This window comes from Bos taurus, chromosome 15, assembly GCF_002263795.3.
Source record: "Bos taurus isolate L1 Dominette 01449 registration number 42190680 breed Hereford chromosome 15, ARS-UCD2.0, whole genome shotgun sequence".
Lineage (NCBI taxonomy): Eukaryota > Metazoa > Chordata > Mammalia > Artiodactyla > Bovidae > Bos > Bos taurus.
The window spans coordinates 79,445,882-79,467,571 of NC_037342.1; the positions used below are offsets into that span (position 1 = coordinate 79,445,882).

Here is a 21,690-nt window from a genome sequence, read left to right on the forward strand (position 1 = left end):
GGTAAATTAACTGGTTTATCTAATGGATTTAGATGGCATGAATTCAGCCCATGAGTGAATGAATACACATATTTTCCCATTTGAGTCTTCAGTGAGTGGCATGTACGCTTGACCCAGAGTCTTGTCACCATGTTCTGAACAACTGGGAAATTATACTCTGGCAAAAAACAAATATGAGGACACAAATCACATTCCATTGAATCACAATGTTATTCATTCTTTTGGTAGGAAATGAATTGCAATTTTTTGAAAATCTTCTTCAAGTTTGTTCCATGAGGTATGAAGATGAAGAATGTCACCGATGTAACATCCTTTTTACTGAAAGGCTTCACAGACAATCTTGAACTGCAAATCATCTTATTCTTCTTGCTTCTAACAGTTTACCTCTTCATGCTGATTGGAAATTTAGGACTGGTTGTGTTGGTCACTGGGGATTGCCGGCTCCACAGCCCCATGTACTATTTTCTGAGTGTGCTTTCATCTGTGGATGCCTGCTATTCCTCAGTAATTACCCCCAAAATGTTAGCAGACTTTATGTCAAAGAACAAAGCCATTTCCTTCCTTGAATGTCCAACACAGATGTTCCTTGCTGTTACTTTTGGGACCACAGAATGCTCTTTCTTCTCGCTGCAATGGCATATGATTGCTACGTGGCCATCTATGACCCCCTCTTGTATTTAGTCAGCATGGCTCCCAGAATCTATGTGCCACTCATCATTGTTTCCTGTGTTGGTGGCATCTTGCATGCTTCTGTACACACAGTAGCTACTTTCAGGTTATCCTTCTGTGGATCCAATGAAATCAGGCATGTGTTCTGTGACATCCCTCCCCTCCTCGCTATTTCTTGCTCTGACACTCACACAAACCAGCTTCTGCTCTTCTACTTTGCAGGCTCTATTGAGATAGTCACTGTCTTGATTGTCCTCATCTCCTATGGTTTCATTCTGCTGACTGTTCTGAGGATGCCATCTGCTGTAGGGAGAAGGAAAGTGTTTTCTACATGTGGTTCTCACTTAACTGGAGTATCCATTTGTCACGGTACTGTTCTCTTCATGTATGTGAGACCAGGTTCCAGCTATGCCACAGATCATGATATGATTGTGTCTATAATTTATAGCATTGTGATTCCAATGCTGAATCCCATCATCTATAGTTTAAGGAACAAAGATGTAAAAGAGGCAATGAAGAGTGTTTGCAAAAAAATACTTTACCAATAAAGTCTATTATCACAGTAAAAATTAATCTAAAAATATCAAGAGTGATGTTATGTACCATAATACCAAGAAGATATGATGAAATTGTTTTGTTTTATCTTATTAATATATTTCTCTTCTTCCTGGATATTTTAATATAAACATCATAGCTAACCTTCTACCTATGTTATTTTTATATGCAGAAAAATTGTAACATCCATTTGTGCCTTAATATTATCCCATTGATAGAGGTGTCCACACACACACTCAAACACATGCACACACACCTATACACGTTTGTATGTAAAAGCATGCTAATTGATATAACACAAACACACACAGACATATGTATATGTAACTTTTCTTTAGCATATTATGTATTCTTTTCTTCTTTCATCTTGATATAACTTGAAAGTATAGTCCCCAATATTCACAACTGTAATTAACATTATATCTGACTAGCTTGATGAAATGCCAACTAATCAATAGCAAACCCCCAGTTCATATGATCCCATATCATGGAGTCATTGGTATCTGAATTCATTTCAAAGCATTCTGATCTATCCTTAGATTTATTCACTGGCAGCTATCTAATCCCAGTCTGTGGTTTGGGGACCACAGATAACATGTTCAAATTCCTGGTGTTAACTACCGTGCTGATTTGTAAGGATGCATTTCTTCCATTTTTGTTATTTAATTCAGAGCTTGAGTGCTAAACAAATCTTTAATTTCTCACAGAAAATAAAGTCCAGGCATTGACATCTATCACAATCACACATTAAAAAAAGACAAACACAATTCAGAGAGTACTGTATAACTGGCCTGTGTATTCAGTTCTTTCCACAGCTGAGCCCCAATCCACCTTTATGGATTTGATTACAGGTCTGGTGCTGAGTCAGATTTTAGCTCTCTGTTCCTTGGACCCTTTCAACTCTGATATGCCCCTGCAGAAACCCCACTCCTCATGCTCAGGCCCAAGAACCTCATTACAGAAGGGTCCCTCCTACATGCATGTTTAAGCCTTGTTTCCAATAGACCTCATTTTCATTGTGAGGACATGTGTCCTTCAGAGATAACTTTAAGATGTAGTGTTTTCCTTTCTTGCTTTCACTCATTTGTATTTATTAATTTTAATCACAATTTTGCAAAAACTCTTTCTCTTCTTAAAGGAGCATCCTTATTTTTAAATCAAAGACAATTTTCTGAGATTTAGAGTCCAACCTAATGATACTTTTCTGAATTGGGATTAAGTTTAAATTATAATTCAACAGTTCTTGTGCAGAATTCCCTTACCTATATTACCTGTATTTGAAAGTGCTAGTAGCTCAGTCATCTCCATCTCTTTGCGACCCCATGGACTATAGCCTGCCAGGCTCCTCTGTCCATGGAACTCTCTAGGCAAGAATACTGAAATGAGTTGCCATTTCCTACTTCAGGGGGTCTTCCTGACCCGGAATTGAACCTGGGTCTCCTGCATTGCAGGCAGGTTCTTATTCACTGCTTGAGCCATCAGAGAAGCTGTTATATTTATTCCTATGCAATATATCTGCTCTTATTTCTCCTGTTTGGGATACTCTCTTTGCTGCTATTCATACAGTTTCTTCTACTAAATATCAAAACTAAACCATTTTCGCTGATATTAGTTATAGTTGCATATCCAAACTATGCAAACATGTTGTTGAATAGTGTGTGTATGCGTGTGTGTGTATCATTCGGCATTGAAGAGATTCTTAAGCATAATTCAATATCACAAAAATAAATTTTATGCTTCAAAATTTTAGTTTTAAAGAAAAATAAACACTAATATAGGAAAAAACTATCCATAAACAGAGAAAATAGATACAGTTATGCATCTTTAAATTTATAAATAATAGAATAGAAGTACATAGAATTATGGTTTCCCACATGGTGCTATGATAAAGAATTAGCCTGCCAATGCAGGAGACACTAGAAATGTGGGTTCGATCCCTGGGTCAGGAAGATTCCCTAGAGAAGGCAATGGCAACCCACTCCAGTACTCTTGCCTGGAAACTCCCATGAATGAAGGAGCCTGGTAGGCTGCAGTCTGTGGGGTCGCGAAGATTCGGACACGACTGAGCAACTGCACTTTCCTGTTTCACTTTCACACATTGGAGAAGGAAATGGCAACCCACTCCAGCATTCTTGCCTGGAGAATCCCAGGGACAGGGGAACCTGGTGGGCTGCCACCTATGGGGTGGTACAGAGTTGGACATGACTGAAGCAACAGCAGCAGCAGTAGCAACAAAGGGACATAATCACAATAAAAACGGTTGATCATATTGGATGAACAATATGACACGGTAAACACACAGGAAAAATCGTCAGTGCTGTTGTCAGACTGCAGACATGTATAAGGGCCACCAGGAGAAGGCAGATCCGTGGAGAAACCACCGCCTGGTAGAGCAGGGGGCTGCAAATAGCCACACAGTGGTCATAGGCCATGGCAGCCAGCACGAAAATCTCAGCCACAACAAAAGCTATGAATCCACTCAGCTGGGCTGCACATGCATAGTAAGATATGGTTTTCTTTGTAACCAAGAAGTTAACCGACATTTTAGGGGCAATGACAGAAGAATTGCTCAAATTGATGATAGCCAAGTGCCAGAGGAAAAAGTACACAGGAATTTGAAGCTGAGAGTCCAAGCTGGTGAGGATGATGATTCCCAGATTCCCTGTCATGTTCATTCCATAGATGACCAGAAACACCCAGAATAGAGGAATCTGGAGTTCTGGATGGTCTGAGATCCTCATTAGAATGAATTTAATCACTTGAGTGCAGTTTCCTGGAGCTATCTATATTGCTGATGTCTTCTTATTGAGGAAAAAAAGCAAGAGAGCTCCAGAAAAAATATCTACTTCTGCTTTATTGAACATGCCAAAGTCTTCAACTGTGTGGATAACATCAAACTGTGGAAATTTCATAATGAGATGGGAATACCAGATCACCTGACCTGCCTCCTGAGAAATCTGTATGCAGGTCACGAAGCAACAGTTAGAACTGGATATGGAAAAACAAACTGGCTCCAAATCAAGAAAGGAATACTCCAAGTCTGTATATTGTCACCCTGCTTATTTAACTTATATGCAGAGAACATCATGAGATATGCTGGACTGGATGAAGCACAAGCTGGAATCAAGATTGCTGGGAGAAATATCAATAACTTCAGATATGCAGATTACACCCCCCTTATGGCAGAAAGTGAAGAAGAACTAAAGAGCCTCTTGATGAAAGTGAAAGAGGAGTGAAAAAGTTGGCTTAAAACTCAATATTCAGAAAACTAAGATCATGGCATCTGGTCCCATCACTTCATGGGAAATAGATGGGGAAACAGTGGAAACAGTGGCTGACTTTTTTTTTATGGGCTCCAAAATCACTGCAGATGGTGATTGCAGCCATGAAATTAAAAGACACTTACTCCTTGGAAGGAAAGTTATGACCAACCTAGACAGCATATTAAAAAGAAGAGACATTACTTTGTCAACAAAGGTCCGTCTAGTCAAGGCTATGGTTTTTCCAGTGGTCATGTATGGATGTGAGAGTTGGATTATAAAGAAAGCTGAGCGCCAAAGAATTGATGATTTTGAACTGTGGTGTTGAAGACTCTTGAGAGTCCCTCGGACTGCAAGGAGATGCAGCCAGTCCATCCTAGAGGAAGTCAGTCCAGAATATTCATTGGAAGGACTGATGCTGAAGCTGAAACCCCAATACTTTGGCCACCTGATGCTAAGAACTGACTCATTTGAAAAGACCCTGATGCTGGGAAAGATTGAAGGTTGGAGGAGAAGGGGTCAACAGAGGACAAGATGGTTGAATGGCATCACTGACTCAGTGGATATGAGTTTGTGTAAACTCCCAGAGTTTATGATGGACAGGGAGGCCTAGTGTTCTGCAGTCCATGGTGTCACAGAGTCAGACATGACTGAGCCACTGAACTGATGGGACCAGATGCCATCAACTTAGTTTTTTGAATGTTGCATTTTAAGCCTGCTTTCTCACTCTCTTCTTTCAACTCTTAGTTCCTGCTGGTTTGTTTCATCAGAATGGTATCATCTGCATATCTGAGGTTGTTGATATTACTCCCTGCCATCTTGACTCCAGCTTGTGAATTATCCAGCCCTGTATTTAGCATGATGTACTCTACATATAAGTTAAATATGCAGGGTGACAATATACAACCTTAATATTCCTTTCTCATATTTGAACCAGTCCAGTGTTCCATGTCCATTTCTAAACATTTCTTGGCTGCAGATTTCTCATGTGGCAGGTAAGACGATATGGTATTCCCGTCTCTTTAAGAAGTTTCCTGATGGCTCAGATGGTAAAGAGTCTGCTTGCAGTGTAGGAGACCTGGGTTTGATCCCTTGGTCAGGAAGATCCCTTGGAGAAGGAAATAGCAACCCTTTCCAGTATTCTGACCTAGAAAATTCCATGGACAGAGGAGTCTTGCAGGGTACAGTCCATAGGATATAAAGAGTCAGACACAACTGAGCAACTTCACTTTTTTTTGAGAACTTTCCACAGTTTGTTGCAATCCTAACAAAGACTTAAGGAAAGTAAATGAAGCAAAAGTAGATTTTTTTTTTTAATCTCTTCATTTTCTATAATCCAACAGATGTTTGATAAGTTGACCTCTGGTTCCTCTGCCTTTTCTATATCCAGCTTGTACATCTGGAAGTTTTTGGTTCATGAACTGCTAAAGCCTAACTTGAAGGACTTTGAGCATTACCTTGGCAGCATGTGAAATGAAAGCAATTGTTTGGTAGCTTGAACATTTTTGGCATTGCCTTTCTTTGGTATTGGAATGAAAACTGACCTTTTCTGGCCTTGTGGCCACTGCCAAGTTTTCCAAATTTGCAGGCATATTGAGTGCAGCACTTTAACAGCATCAGTTTTTAGGGTTTAAGTTAGCTCAACTGGAATTCCATCACCTCCACTAGCTTTGTTTGTAATAATGCTACCTAAGCCCCACTTGACCTCATCCTCCAGGATGTTTAGCTCTAGGTGAATGAGCACATTGTTGTGGTTATCTGGCTCATTAAGAACTTTTTTGTATAATGTTCTGTGTATTCTTGCCACCTCTTCTTGATCTCTTCTACTGCTGTTAGGTCCTTGTTCTTTACTGAGTCCATCTTGCATGAAATATTCCATTAGTATCTCCAATTTTCTTGAAGAGATCTGAAGTCTTTCCCATTCTATTATTTTCTTCTATTTCTGTATATTGCTCTCTTAAGAAGGCTTTCTTACCTCATTATTCTCTGGAAATCTACAGTCAGTTGGGAATATTTTTCCCTTCATCGTTTTCCCTTTCTCCTTTTGCAAGTTCCTGGTCTATAAGTATTGTGGGATATAGAGTATGTCTAAATAAATTGCCTTTGTATTAATAGCTTCTAAAATAAGCCCAAAATCTACTTTTGAACAGTAGATGTTCAAAAGTTACTTGCTAACTGACTGACTGAAAGAGACGAATGGTGAATAAGTGAAGGAATGAATGTATACAGTATAAATCCTGAAATTCTGAAATAAAGTATGAGATATTTGTTCCAAGGCCCATAGTTTTATGGTAATATGATTATTAAAATCATTTTGACTTTGATAAAGAAACAGAGAGAACCTACATATCATTTTCTAGAATACTCACTACTTTAGTGCAGGGCACAGCTGTTCTTTCTTCATCGACTTAGTCCTAAAATTAATAAAGTTATGGTATATTCTTGGCTCTAAAATGAACAAAATAACAGATAAATTGTGGACCATAGAAAGGAAGTTCCAAAGATTTTTTACCATGAAGTCACTTTTTACAATTATATGAATTCTTGAATGTTGCATTGTTGCTTCCTTTGGTGTCCTTTGTATCTTGTCTGTCATGTAACCAATGGCACTGTTTGCACCATGAAGAGTTAACAATATCTTCATTTGTTCATAGCTCTGCCAACCTCTCCACTGATTCCGTATTCCTATAACAATGTTGGGCTTTCAGGTGGTTCAGTGGTAAAGAATATGTCTGCCAGTGCAGGGGATACAGGAAATGTGGGTCTAATCCCTGGGTCTGGAAGAAGCCCAAGAGTAGGCAATGGCAATCCACTCCAGAATTCTTGCTGGGAAATCCCATGGACAGAGGAGCCTGATTGGCTAGAGTCCTTGTTGTCACACAGAGTCAGAAACAGCTGACCACACACACACATAACATTGTTAAGATTCTTTTTTTCACAATTTCCATTCTTATTGATGTGTTATTTTGCAACTTGATCTCTCATTTGAAGCTTATTATTTATTGTACAAGAGGGTTTTTTTTTTTTTTAATTTCCTAAATCTTCTGTATGTTATATAACAAACATATCTTGGTTAGACAAAACTGTAAGACAGTGCCATCACTGGATCACAAAATCTCACCTTTCAAAAATATTTGTAAGAAACAGGCACACATATACAAATATACAGAAAAATGGCATGAAAGACACTACATTTCCATTATCCATGTTAAACAGTGGATTTGTCTTCTCAGTTCAGTTCAGTTGCTCAGTCGTGTCCGACTCTTTGCGACCCCATGAATCGCAGCACGCCAGGCCTCCCTGTCCATCACCAACTCCCGGAGTTCACCCAGACTCATATCCATCGAGTCAGTGATGCCATCCAGACATCTCATCCTCTGTCGTCCCCTTCTCCTTCTGCCCCCAATCCCTCCCAGCATCAGAGTCTTTTCCAATGAGTCAACTCTTCCCATGAGGTGGCCAAAGTACTGGAGTTTCAGCTTTAGCATCAATCCTTCCAAAGAAATCCCAGGGCTGATCTCCTTCAGAATGGACTGGTTGGATCTCCTTGCAGTCCAAGGGACTCTCAAGAGTCTTCTCCAACACCACAGTTCAAAAGCATCAATTCTTCGACACTCAGCCTTCTTCACAGTCCAACTCTCACATCCATACATGGAAAAAGCAAGAGAGTTCCAGAAAAACATCTATTTCTACTTTATTGACTATGCCAAAGCCTTTGACTGTGTGGATCACAATAAACTGTAGAAAATTCTTAAAGAGATGGGAATACCAGACCACCTGATCTGCCTATTGAGAAATTTTTATGCAGGTCAGGAAGCAACAGTTAGAACTGGACATGGAACAACAGACTGGTTCCGAATAGGAAAAGGAGTACGTCAAGGCTACATATTGTCACCCTGCTTATTTAACTTCTATGCAGAGTACATCATGAGAAATGCTGGGCTGGAAGAAACACAAGCTGGAATCAAGATTGCCGGGAGAAATATCAATAACCTCAGATATGCAGATGACACCACCTTTATGGCAGAAAGTGAAGAGGAACTCAAAAGCCTCTTGATGAAAGTGAAAGTGGAGAGTGAAAAAGTTGGCTTAAAGCTCAATATTCAGAAAACGAAGATCATGGCATCTGGTCCCATCACTTCGTGGGAAATAGATGGGGAAACAGTGGAAACCATGTCAGACTTTATTTTTCTGGGCTCCAAAATCACTGCAGATGGTGAATGCAGCCATGAAATTAAAAGATGCTTACTCCTTGGAAGGAAAGTTATGACCAACCTAGACAGTATATTCAAAAGCAGAGACATTACTTTGCCAACAAAGGTCCGTCTAGTCAAGGCTATGGTTTTCCAGTGGTCATGTATGGATGTGAGAGTTGGGCTGTGAAGAAGGCTGAGCGCTGAATAATTGATTTATCTTATAGGATGCACTAATTTAAGGTAAAATTTAACAACGTATAAGCTAAATTTCCTTTGAATCAACCTGTTACATTCTCACTCATATGTTTTCTTTTGTCATTTTTGAATATAAGTATGATCTCTGGCAACCCACTCCAATATTCTTGCCTGGAGAATCCCAGGACATAGGAGTCTGGTGGGCTGCCGTCTATGGCAGAGTCAAACACAACTGAAGTGACTTAGCAGCAGCAGCAACAGCATGATCTCTGTAAGTGTTAATGCATAGACTTTATTATCTGTGAGAAATCTAAGGTGGATATAATGCTTGTGCTTGGAAAGAATTTAAAATAAAGAGGAACTTCTTCCTCAAATCAGCATGGTAGTAACACCAGGAATTTGAACATGTTATCTATGGTCCCCAAACCACAGGCTGGGATTAGATGACTGACAACGTATAAATCTAAGAATGGAGGTCAAGTCAGATACCAGTGACTCCAGGTTATGAGGTCATTTCAGCTACGGTTTTGCTATTGATCAAATAGTATTTGATAAAGCTAGTCATTTATAATTATAATACTATATAAAATTGCAAATTGGAGTCTATATATCCAAGTTATATGAGGATAAAATAATAAACAACATTATAAAATAAACATTATATATACATATGTCCTTGACTGTGCTAGTGTGTCAGTCAGCATACATATATACACATATTGGTAGGAACATACTGAGAAGCACATGGATGATAGCAAATGGGTTTTTCTGCATATAAATATAGTATAGGTAGAGGGTTGATTGTTGTTTTAAAACATCCAGGGAGAAAAGAAATGCATTCATAATGTAAAAATATTTTCAGCATATCTTCTTGATATTGAGGCATAGAAGAACCTTACCCCCAATTTTTTAACTTTGGTTTTTACTGTGAAAATATGCTTTACAGCTAAATCAAATTTTCCAGAACCTTCTATTCATTGCCTCTTTTACATCTTTATTCCTTAAACTATAGATGATGGGATTCAGCATGGGAATCACAACACTGTAAAAGAGGGACACAATCATGTCATGGTCCAAGGCATAGCTGGAACTTGGCCTCACATACATGAAGAGGATGGTCCCATGAAAAACGGACACTCCAGTCAGGTGAGAGCCACAAGTAGAAAAGACTTTCCTTCTCCCTTCAGTGGAATGCATCCTCAGAATGGCCAACAGAATGAAGCCATAGGAGATCAGGACAATCAGGACAGTGACTATCTCAATGGAGCACACAAGGTAGAAGAGCAGAAGCTGGTTTGTGTGAGTGTCAGAGCAAGAAATAGCGAGGAGGGGAGGAATGTCACAGAAGACATGTCTGATTTCATTGGAGGCACAGAAGGAGAGGCTGAAAGTAGCCACTGTGTGTACAGTAGCATGCACGATGCCACCAACATAGGAAGCAATGATGAGTGGCACGTAGACTCTGGGTGCCATGCTGGCTGAATACAGGAGGGGGTTGTAGATGGCCACGTAGCGATCATATGCCATTGCAGCCAGAAGAAAGCATTCTGTGGTCCCAAAAGTAGTGGAGAGAAACATCTGTGCTGCACACTCAGGCAACAAAATGGTTTTGTTTTTTGACATAAAATCTACTAACATTTTTGGTGTAATTACTGAAGAATAGCAGGCATCAACAGATGACAGCACACTCAGAAAATAGTACATGGGGTTGTGGAGCCGGCAATCCCCAATGACCAATATAACTAGTCCTAAATTTCCAATCAAAGTAAAGAGATAAATTGCTAGAAACAGGAAGAATAAAATAAATTGTATTTCAGGATTATCTGTGAGACCTTTCAGTACAAATATAGTAACTTCAGCGGTATTCTTCATGGTGACTCCTCATGGAACAAATTTTAACATAAAATTACAATTCATTTACTACAAAATAATAAAAACATTGTGACTCAGTAATGTGGCTTAAAGGATTTTGACATATGCTCTCATATTTATTTTGGGGGATGTTTCATTTCCGAGTTGTTGATCAGGAGACGTGACAAAGCAGTGAGTAAAGTGTCCATGTTGCTCACTGGAGAATCAAATACCAATATTTGTGTGTTCACTTACTTCTTGTATCCATGTAATTTATAAAACCATCAGGTTAACTGGTTAATGTGTCACTGCATTCTATTATCTGTCCTCATACTAAATCACATTAAAATGCACCAAATAACTGAATAAAATATAATTTTCCTCTGATATCCAAACACATAAGATAGCATATCAGTGTACAGATCCCTGGAACAGAATAGCAGCATTCCACAACTTTCAGTTATTGTGTAAAATGGCTTGCAATTACTATCTAGTCAACTGTAGAATCAGAACATTAGTATTTCTGATACTATTGGAATGATTATTTTTAAATGGGAGTTTGATTCACAAGATGATTAGCCCCATTATGATTCTTAATATCATTTCAATGATATAGTTCATTCAAGACAAATAAAACAGGATTAAGAAACTGAAAATATTTGTTCACAGGCCAGGCTCATGATTAAGAGCCATGGGCAATGTTAATATTGCTCTCTAAAGTTTTCCTTCTTCAAAGTACTAAGACATGTACATGCTCAAGCAGATAAAATAATACACAGTCACACAGGCTAATTAAATATGCAAAGCAACAAATATAACTATGTAAAACAATTTCCTTTAAATATGTCTTGTTTGGTTACACATTTGGGATGACCATATAATTGAACTTTGATCACCAAATGTATATATTTTTAAAACATTAGCAAATGCTGGATTACAAAATTAATACTATAACTAATAATTTTACAATATATGTGATCAGATCCTTGATCCAGATATTTTGTCCCTTATCTACTTGTCATGTATTTGTTTTGTGATTTTTAATACATACCAAAACAATATTCTGCTAGGAAGAAATGCAATGTATCATAATTTGATTTTGATTTTGATTCCCCTATTCACTCATGCCTCTGGTATCTTCTTTAGAGAGTAAGGAAGCTTTGTAAATTTTGTATTCTGGTAATACCAACACACACACACATATCACATAATTCTATTTTCTATGTTACAGTGAGTTTAAGTTTAGATAGTGAAAGACTTATGATGTTAAGTGTGTGTGTGTGTGTGTGTGTGCTCAGTCATGTCCAACTTTTTGGGACCCTACGGACTGTAGCCTCCCAGACTTCTCTCTTCATGGAATTTTCCAGGCAAGAATACTGGAGTGGGTTTCCATTTCCATTTCTCTGAAATCAGGCTTTTCTACTGGATGCCAAAATGAAAATCATACTAGGTATAACCTAGTCAATATTAGACTATATTGAAAGGACTCGGAATTTTAAAGAGGAAATGACTATGATTCTCAAAGGTTTTAATAATACAGAGTCAACTTCTAAAATAATGTAAACTTCTTCTAAAAATACAATGCTAATAGAAGGTAAATATTCCAAAAATATTGATCCAATCTTGAAACACAAAGCTTGCAAAGAAGAGGAAAAATAATAACAGCCATGCACCGAGCACATGCAACAGTGATGGGCTTTTGTACATGTTACTTTATTTCCCCTTTATAGAAGCTCTCATAACTGTCAGAGCCCAGATCCAATCCCAGGTATCCCCCACGATGCATCTGCTTTTCATCATTTTTCACCACCTCCTGTAATACCATGAGTTCTTTCTGAAACTGACCTGCCACTTGCTCCTCTCAGTGAAATAAAACTTTCCATTTCTGAGAATTTTATTTATTTTATTATTTACCTTTTTATTTTTTATAAGTTATAGCCGATTAACGTTGCTGTGAGAGTTTCAGGTGGACAGCAAAGGGACTCAGCCATATGCATACATGTATCTGTTCTCCTATAAACTCCCCTCCCATCCAGGCAGCCACGTAACATTGAGCTGAATTCCATGTGCTCCACAGTAGGTCCTTATTGATTATCCATTTTAAATATTGCTGTGTATACAGGTCCATTCTAAACTCCCTATCTGTCCTTTCCCCTCATTCTTCACCTCTCCAGCTAATAAAACATGCTTTTTGATGTGCATTTTTCAAAAAATGAAGTCACTCAGTCGTGTCCAACTTTTTGTGACCCCATGGACTGTAGCCTACAACGCTCCTCTGTCCATGGGATTTTCCAGGCAAGAGTACTGGAGTGGGTTGCCATTTCCTTCTCCAGGGGATCTTCCCAATCCAGGAATTGAACCTGGGTCTCCCACATTGTAGGCAGATGCTTTACCATCTGAGCCACCAGGGAAGTTCATTTTCCAAAGATTTTTCTAAATATTAAATCTAGAGAAACATTCTGAAGCAGTAGTAATCGATGTAGCTTGTACATCACAAAGGCAAAAATAAAAGGATAATTGTTTTCCTTAGCAAGAGATAATCCCTCAGATAGTCTGATAGGACAAATGCTTTTTGAATAAGACATTTTCATGGTTGTTTCTGGCTTAAACCGATCTGTCATCCATCAAGTAAATAAAAGAATACACTCAGGTGGTGCAGCAGTAAAAAAAACCCGACTGCCAGAGCAGGAGTTTCCAGAGGTGCATGTTCGATCCCTCTTTGGGAAGATCCCTTGGAGGAGGAAATGGCAACCCACTCCAGTACTCTTGCCTAGGAAATTCCATGGACAGAGGAGCCTGGTGGATTGCAGTCCATGGGGTTGAAAAGAGTTGGACACAACTGAGCACAAATACACACATCCTCATTTAACTAAAATCATATAATGTCTTCTATCTTCTCTGTTGTATTTATTCACCTATGGGATAGGCAACAGCTAACAGGATTGCATGTCATATCTGATACTATGTCTTATTATTATTCTGCAAATATTAAGTTATTCTGCAAATAACCTGAAGTTTCCTCTTACCTGTGGATCAGCAAAGGCAGGTTTAGGTACAGTGTGAATAAATGTAGCTCAAAATGCTTATATCCACTTACTCAACTATTGATGAAACCACAGGAGATTCTCCAAGGGGAATATGTCCTAATTACCTCCTGGATCAAAATAGCAACATGACAATTTACTCAATAAAAAAGAAAACAGTCCTGAAATGATTGAATGCATGCTAATATTTGTTGAACAAATAGAGTCCGTTGGTCCCTGATTTATAACAAAATTTTAGATTTACATTTCCACGATAATTATTGATATTATTTTTTCATACTAACCTGTTGTCTGTGTATCTACTTTGAAGAAAACATCTGTTCAAGGGGCTTGCAAGTATTTTCTCCCATTCTGAAAGTTGCCTTCTTACTCTGTTTGACTCTTTCCTTTGCTGTATATATTTTTAGTTTGATGTATTCTCAGTTATCTAATTTTGTTTTTGTTGCCTGTGCTTATCATGTCATATCCATGAAATCATTAATAAGTACAGTGTCATGAAGTTTTACCCTTATATATTCTGCTAGTTTTTTAAGTTCAGGTCTTAGGTTTAAGTCTTTTGATTGTCATTCATGGTGAAAGCTGACGGTTGACCTTCATTCTTTTCCATGTGAATACCCAGCTTTCCCAACACAATTTGCTAAAGGGACTATTCTTTTCCCTTGGTGTATTGTTGACACTCTTGTCAAATATCAATTGACTGCTGCTGCTGCTGCTAAGTCACTTCAGTCGTGCCCAACTCTGTGCGACCCCATAGACAGTAGCCCACCAGGCTCCCCCATTCCTGGGATTCTTCAGGCAAGAACACTGGAGTGGGTTGCCATTTCCTTCTCCAATGCATGAAAGTGAAAAGTGAAAGTGAAGTCGCTCAGTCGTGTCCAACTCTTAGCGACCCCATGGACTACAGCCTGCCAGGCTCCTCCATCCATGGGATTTTCCAGGCAAGAGTACTGGAGTGGGGTGCCATTGCCTTCTCCGATCAATTGACTAAATATATGTAAATTAATATGCAAGCTTTTTAATCTGTTCTGTTGGTCTATGTGTCTGTCTTTATACCAATACTATATTGTTCAAATAATGTAGCTTTGTAACATATTTTGAAACCAGGATGCATGATGACTCCAATGTTGTTTTGATAAGCACTGCATCGAATCTTTCATTGACCTGGGTAGTATGGATATTTTATCAAATTCTAATCAACAGTACAATTGCATATAACCTTAGAGCTGTTAGGAGAGCTATTATTGAAGAATAAAAAATCAGCAAGTGCTGGCAAAGATATGGAGAAAGAACCCCTTGGGCATTGATGATATAAAGGAAATTGGTACAGCCACTGTGGAAAACGTTATAGAGGTTTGTCAAAAAATTAAATCTACTATGTCATTTGCCAGTCATTTCTGGATATTTACACCAAAAAAATGAAATTAGAATCTTGGAGAGATACTGCATTCCCATGTTCACTGCAGCATTATTCACAATAAATAAGATATAAAAACCACTTAAATGTCTATTTATGGAAATATGGATTAAAAACTGACATATACAAACACTGAAACATTACTCAAGTTTAATAAAGGAGGAAATCCTGACATTGCAATAATATAGAAGGATTTGGAGGCCATTTTTTAAGTGAAATAATTCAGACACAGAAAGGTAAATACTGGATGATCTTACTTATATGAGTTATCTGTAACAGTCAAACTCATGGAAGCAAAGAGAGAAGAATAGTGGTTTCTAGGGACTGGGGAAGGGAGAAATGGAAAAGCGATCATCAGAACATACAAAGTTTCAGTTATTCAAGTTAAATTAAGTTCAGGAGATCTTCTATACAGTGTAGTCCCTATAGTTAATAATTCTGTTTTGTATACTCAAAGCTGCTAATAAGGTAGATGTTATGTTAAGTGCTTTTATTATAAAATTATAATAAAAATAAAAGAGGCAGAGGAAACTTTGAGAAATAAGGATATCTTTATGGCCCTGATAGTGGTCATGCTTTCATGGATGTACTCTTCCCCCAATTCTTCAAGAGGAGTGCATTAAATATGCATATAAGTTTACATATGTTATACCTCAGTGGTAGGCTTCCCTGGTGGCTCAGTGGTAATGAATCTGCCTGCAGTGTAGGATATGCAGGTTAGTATCCTTGGGTCAGGAAGATCCCCTGGAGAAGGGAATGGTTACTCACTCTGGTATTTTTGCCTGGAGAGTTCCATGGACAGAGAAGCCTTGTTGGCTACAGTCAATGGGGCTGCACAGTAGCTAAACCTCATACTTTTCTCTATCATGAACCCAGTGCCCTATAGTGAAATAGATAAATTTTCTAATGGGACATAAATTGGAATAAAACACACTTTCATTCATGAACTCTTCTTGCTCTACAGGCAAGAACAGAGACATAAAAGTTTACTAGAAATTTATACCTACCAGAGTATCAGGAGAACTTAAACAAATACACTAGTATTTTATTTTATTGATGTTTCCACACATTTTTATTTACCATTCTATATTTTTATTTAAGAAGTTGATGCTAATTCTTTAAAATTTCCTTTGTTAAGCTTAAAAAGTTCACCAGTCAAAGTTTTTTGGTTTTGGTGTACTGAATCACAGAATAAAACTTATAAATTCTAATTTTAAAGACACTTTTAATTTTGATTTTTTTTTTTTGAAAGGATGTTCATGATTGGGCTAATTTTCAGAAAAGATGATTTGCCATTCTAATTTTGGGAAAGGCATAATGCAGGGGCAGAAAGGCTTTTTATTTATTTATTTTTTTTTATCATAGCTGTTGTTTACTGTACACTGTGCTAGTCACTTTCTTATGTGTCAGCTCATGTAATCCTTACAACAACTCTACAAGGTAAAAATATCATCATTCCCATTTTACAGATGTAGAAACTGAGGCTCAGAGAGCAAAATAACTTATCCAGGGTAAGAAGGCTGGGAAATATTAGAATCAGGATTGGATAGAGGCTGACTAGCTTCAGAGTCTGTCTTCTTGCCATTCTTGTAGTTGACTCACTGCCTTCCACCTCCACTGCTGGAAACCCCTTCCTTCATACAGCCATTTCTCTAGCTGAGAGGCAAAGGCTGGCTCTGATTCTCTTTCCTGTACTATCTGGGGATCTTACTCCTGGTTTTCCCAGTAGCAGGATGAGCCACTTTTCCTTTTCCATTCTTTATACCTGATGTCTGCATGGTGGGGGCAAGGATTTCTTGTTTTCTTTTTTTCTTCTTCTTCTTTTTTTTTCTTTAATAGAAAATTATTTAATTAGTATACATGTGTTCCCCATCCTGAACCCTCCTCCCTCCTCCCTCCCCACACCATCCCTCTGGGTCGTCCCAGTGCACCAGCCCCAAGCATTCAGCATCGTGCATCGAACCTGGACTGGCATCTCGTTTCATACATGACGTTTCACATGTTTCAATGCCATTCTCCCAAATCTTCCCACCCTCTCCCTCTCCCACAGAGTCCATAAGACTGTTCTATGCATCAGTGTCTCTTTTGCTGTCTCGTATACAGGGTTATCGTTACCATCTTTCTAAATTCCATATATATGTGTTAGTATACTGTATTGGTGTTTTTCCTTCTGGCTTACTTCACTCTGTATAATAGGTTCCAGTTTCATCCACTTCATTAGAACTGATTCAAATGTATTCTTTTTAATGGCTGAGTAATAATCCATTGTGTATATGTACCACTGCTTTCTTATCCATTCATCTGCAGATGGACATCTAGGTTGCTTCCATGTCCTGGCTATTATAAACAGTGCTGCGATGAACATTGGGGTACACGTGTCTCTTTCCCTTCTGGTTTCCTCAGTGTGTATGCCCAGCAGTGGGATTGCTGGATCATAAGGCAGTTCTATTTCCAGTTTTTTAAGGAATCTCCACACTGTTCTCCATAGTGGCTGTAGTAGTTTGCATTCCCACCAACAGTGTAAGAGGGTTCCCTTTTCTCCACACCCTCTCCAGCATTTATTGCTTGTAGACTTTTGGGTTGCAGCCATTCTGACTGGCGTGAAATGCTACCTCATTGTGGTTTTGATTTGCATTTCTCTGATAATGAGTGATGTTGAGCATTTTTTCATGTGTTTGTTAGCCATCTGTATGTCTTCTTTGGAGAAATGTCTGTTTAGATCTTTGGCCCATTTTTTGATTGGGTAATTTACTTTTCTGGAATTGAGCTGCAGAAGTTGCTTGTATATTTTTGAGATTAGTTGTTTGTCAGTTGCTTCATTTGCTATTATTTTCTCCCATTCTGAAGGCTGTCTTTTCACCTTGCTTATTGTTTCTTTTGTTGTGCAGAAGCTTTTAAGGTTAATTAGGTCCCATTTGTTTATTTTTGCTTTTATTTCCAATATTCTGTGAGGGGGGTCATAGAGGATCCTGCTGTGATGTATGTCGGAGAGTGTTTTGCCTATGTTCTCCTCTAAGAGTTTTATAGTTTCTGGTCTTATGTTTAGATCTTTAATCTACTTTGAGTTTATTTTTGTGTATGGTGTTAGAAAGTGTTCTAGTTGCATTCTTTTACAAGTGGTTGACCAGTTTCCCCAGCACCACTTGTAAAAGAGATGGTCTTTTCTCCATTGTATATTCTTGCCTCCTTTGTCAAAGATAAGGTGTCCATAGGTGTGTGGGTTTATCTCTGGGCTTTATATTTTGTTCCAGTGATCTATATTTCTGTCTTTGTGCCAGTACCATACTGTCTTGATGACTGTGGCTTTGTAGTAGAGCCTGAAATCAGGCAGATTGATTCCTCCAGTTCCATTCATCTTTCTCAAGATTGCTTTGGCTATTCGAGGTTTTTTGTATTTCCATGCAAATTGTGAAATTATTTGTTCTAGCTCTGTGAAGAATACCATTGGTAGCTTGATAGGGATTGCAATGAATCTATAGATTGCTTTGGGTCATATACTCATTTTCACTATATTGATTCTTCCAATCCATGAACATGATATATTTCTCCATCTATTAGTGTCCTCTTTGACTTCTTTCACCAGTGTTTTATAGTTTTCTATATATAGATCTTTAGTTTCTTTAGACAGATATATTCCTAAGTATTTTATTCTTGTCGTTGCAATGGTGAATGGAATTGTTTCCTTAATTTCTCTATTTTTTCATTATTAGTGTATAGGAATGCAAGGGATTTCTGTGTGTTGATTTTATATCCTGCAACTTTACTATATTCATTGATTAGTTCTAGTAATTTTCTAGTGGAGTCTTTAGGGTTTTCTATGTAGAGGATCATGTCATCTGCAAACAGTGTATGTTTTACTTCTTCTTTTCCAATTTGGGTTACTTTTATTTTCTTTTTCTGCTCTGATTGCTGTGGCCAAAACTTCCAAAACTATGTTGAATAGTAGTGGTGAGAGTGGGCACCCTTGTCTTGTTCTTGACTTTAAGGGAAATGCTTCCAGTTTTTCACCATTGAGTATAATGTTTGCTGTGGGTCTGTCATATATAGCTTTTATTATGTTGAGGTATGTTCCTTCTATTCCTGCTTTCTGGAGAGTTTTTATCATAAATGGATGTTGAATTTTATCAAAGGCTTTCTCTGCATCTATTGAGATAATCATATGTCTTTTATTTTTCAATTTGTTAATGTGGTGTATTACATTGATTGATTTGTGGATATTGGAGAATCCTTGCATCCCTGGGATAAAGCCCACTTGGTCATGGTATATGATCTTTTTAATGTGTTGTTGGATTCTGATTGCTCGAATTCTTTTTAGGATTTTTGCATCTATGTTCATCAGTTTTATTGGCCTGTAGTTTTCTTTTTTTGTGGCAGCTTTGTCAGGTTTTGGTATTTGGGTGGTGGTGGCCTCATAGAATGAGTTTGGAAGTTTACCTTCCTCTGCAATTTTCTGGAAGATTTTGAGTAGGATAGGCATCAGCTATTCTCTAAACTTTTGGTAGAATTCAGCTGTGAAGCCCTTTGGACCTGAGCTTTTATTTGCTGGGAGATTTCTGATTACAGTTTCAATTTCCGTGCTTGTGATGGGTCTGCTAAGATTTTCTATTTCTTCCTGGTTCAGTTTTGGAAAGTTGTGCTTTTCTAAGAATTTGTCCAGTTCTTCCACGTTGTCCATTTTATTGGCATATAATTGCTGATAGTAGTCTCTTATGATCCTTTGAATTTGTGTGTTGTCTGTTGTGATCTCTCCATTTTAGTTTCTAATTTTATTAATTTGATTTTTCTCCCTTTGTTATTGATGAGTCTGGCTAATGGTTTGTCCATTTCATTTATCCTTTCAAAGAACCAGCTTTTGGGTTTGTTGATTTTTGCTATGGTCTCCTTTGTTTCTGTTGCATTTATTTCCGCCCTAATTTTTAAGATTTCTTTCCTTCTACTAACCCTGGGGTTCTTCATTTCTTCCTTTTCTAGTTGCTTTAGGTGTAGAGTTAGGTTATTTATTTGACTTTTTTCCTGTTTCTTGAGGTATGCCTATATTGCTATGAACTTTCCCCTTAGCACTGCTTTTACAGTGTCCCATAGGTTTTGGGTTGTTGTATTTTCATTTTCCCTCATTTCTATGCAAATTTTGATTTCTTTTTTTATTTCTTCTGTGATTTGTTTGTTATTCAGCAGCGTGTTGTTCAGCCTACATATGTTGGAATTTTTAACATTTTTTCTGCTGTAATTGAGATCTAATCTTACTGCATTGTGGTCAGAAAAGGTGCTTGGAATGACTTCATTTTTTTTTTTTTAATTTACTAAGCCTAGATTTATGGCCCAGGATGTGATCTATCCTGGAGAAGTTTCCATGTGCACTTGAGAAAAAGGTGAAATTCATTGTTTTGGAGTGAAATGTCCTATAGATATCAATTAGGTCTAACTAGTCTATTGTATCATTTAAAGTTTGTGTTTCTTTGTTAATTTTATGTTTACTTGATCTATCCATAGGTGTGTGTGGGGTATTAAAGTATCCCACTATTACTGTGTTATTGTTAATTTCTCCTTTCATACTTGTTAGCATTTGTCTTACATATTGTGGTGTTCCTATGTTGGATGCACATATATTTATAATTGTTATATCTTCTTCTTGGATTGATACTTTGATCATTATGTAGTGTCCTTCTTTGTCTCTTTTTACAGCCTTTGTTTTAAAGTCTATTTTATCTGATATGAGTATTGCTACTCCTGCTTTCTTTTGGTCCCTATTTGCATGGAAAATCTTTTTCCATCCCTTCACTTTCAGTCTTTATGTGTCCCCTGTTTTTAGGTGGGTCTCTTGTAGACAACATATATAGGGGTCTTGTTTTTGTATCCATTCAGCCAGTCTTTGTCTTTTGGTTGGGGCATTCAATCCATTTACGTTTAAGGTAATTATTGATAAGTATGATCCCGTTGCCATTTACTTTATTGTTTTGGGTTCGAGTTTATACACCATTTTTGTGTCTCCTGTCTAGAGAATATCCTTTAGCATTTGTTGGAGAGCTGGTTTGGTGGTGCTGAATTCTCTCAGCTTTTGCTTGTCTGTAAAGCTTTTGATTTCTCCTTCATATTTGAATGATATCCTTGCTGGGTACAGTAATCTGAGCTGTAGGTTATTTTCTTTTATCACTTTAAGTATGTCTTGCCATTCCCTCCTGGCCTGAAGAGTTTCCACTGAAAGATCATCTGTTATCCTTATGGGAATCCCCTTGTGTGTTGTTTGTTGTTTTTTCCCTTGCTGCTTTTAATATTTGTTCTTTGTGTTTGATCTTTGTTAATTTGATTAGTATCTGTCTTGGGGTATTTTGCCTTGGGTTTATCCTATTTGGGACTCTCTGGGTTTCTTGAACTTGGGTGATTATTTCCTTCCCCATTTTAGGGAATTTTTCAATGATTATCTCCTCAAGTATTTTCTCATGGTCTTTATTTTTGTCTTCTTCTTCTGGGACTCCTATGATTCGAATGTTGTGGTGTTTAATATTGTC

The 21,690-nt window shown here is 37.8% G+C and overlaps 1 protein-coding gene and 2 pseudogenes across 1 annotated transcript; 1 reads left to right on the forward strand and 2 right to left on the reverse strand.

Moving 5' to 3' along the window:
- OR5T23P (olfactory receptor family 5 subfamily T member 23, pseudogene) lies at positions 286-1,217 on the forward strand (annotated as a pseudogene).
- OR8X1BP (olfactory receptor family 8 subfamily X member 1B, pseudogene) lies at positions 3,316-4,007 on the reverse strand (annotated as a pseudogene).
- On the reverse strand, positions 9,827-10,747 carry OR5T2 (olfactory receptor family 5 subfamily T member 2). Its single transcript, NM_001390737.1, has one exon. It carries the CDS (start codon positions 10,745-10,747, stop codon positions 9,827-9,829), a length of 921 nt encoding a protein of 306 aa, NP_001377666.1.
- Between the last annotated feature and the right edge of the window lie 10,943 nt (positions 10,748-21,690).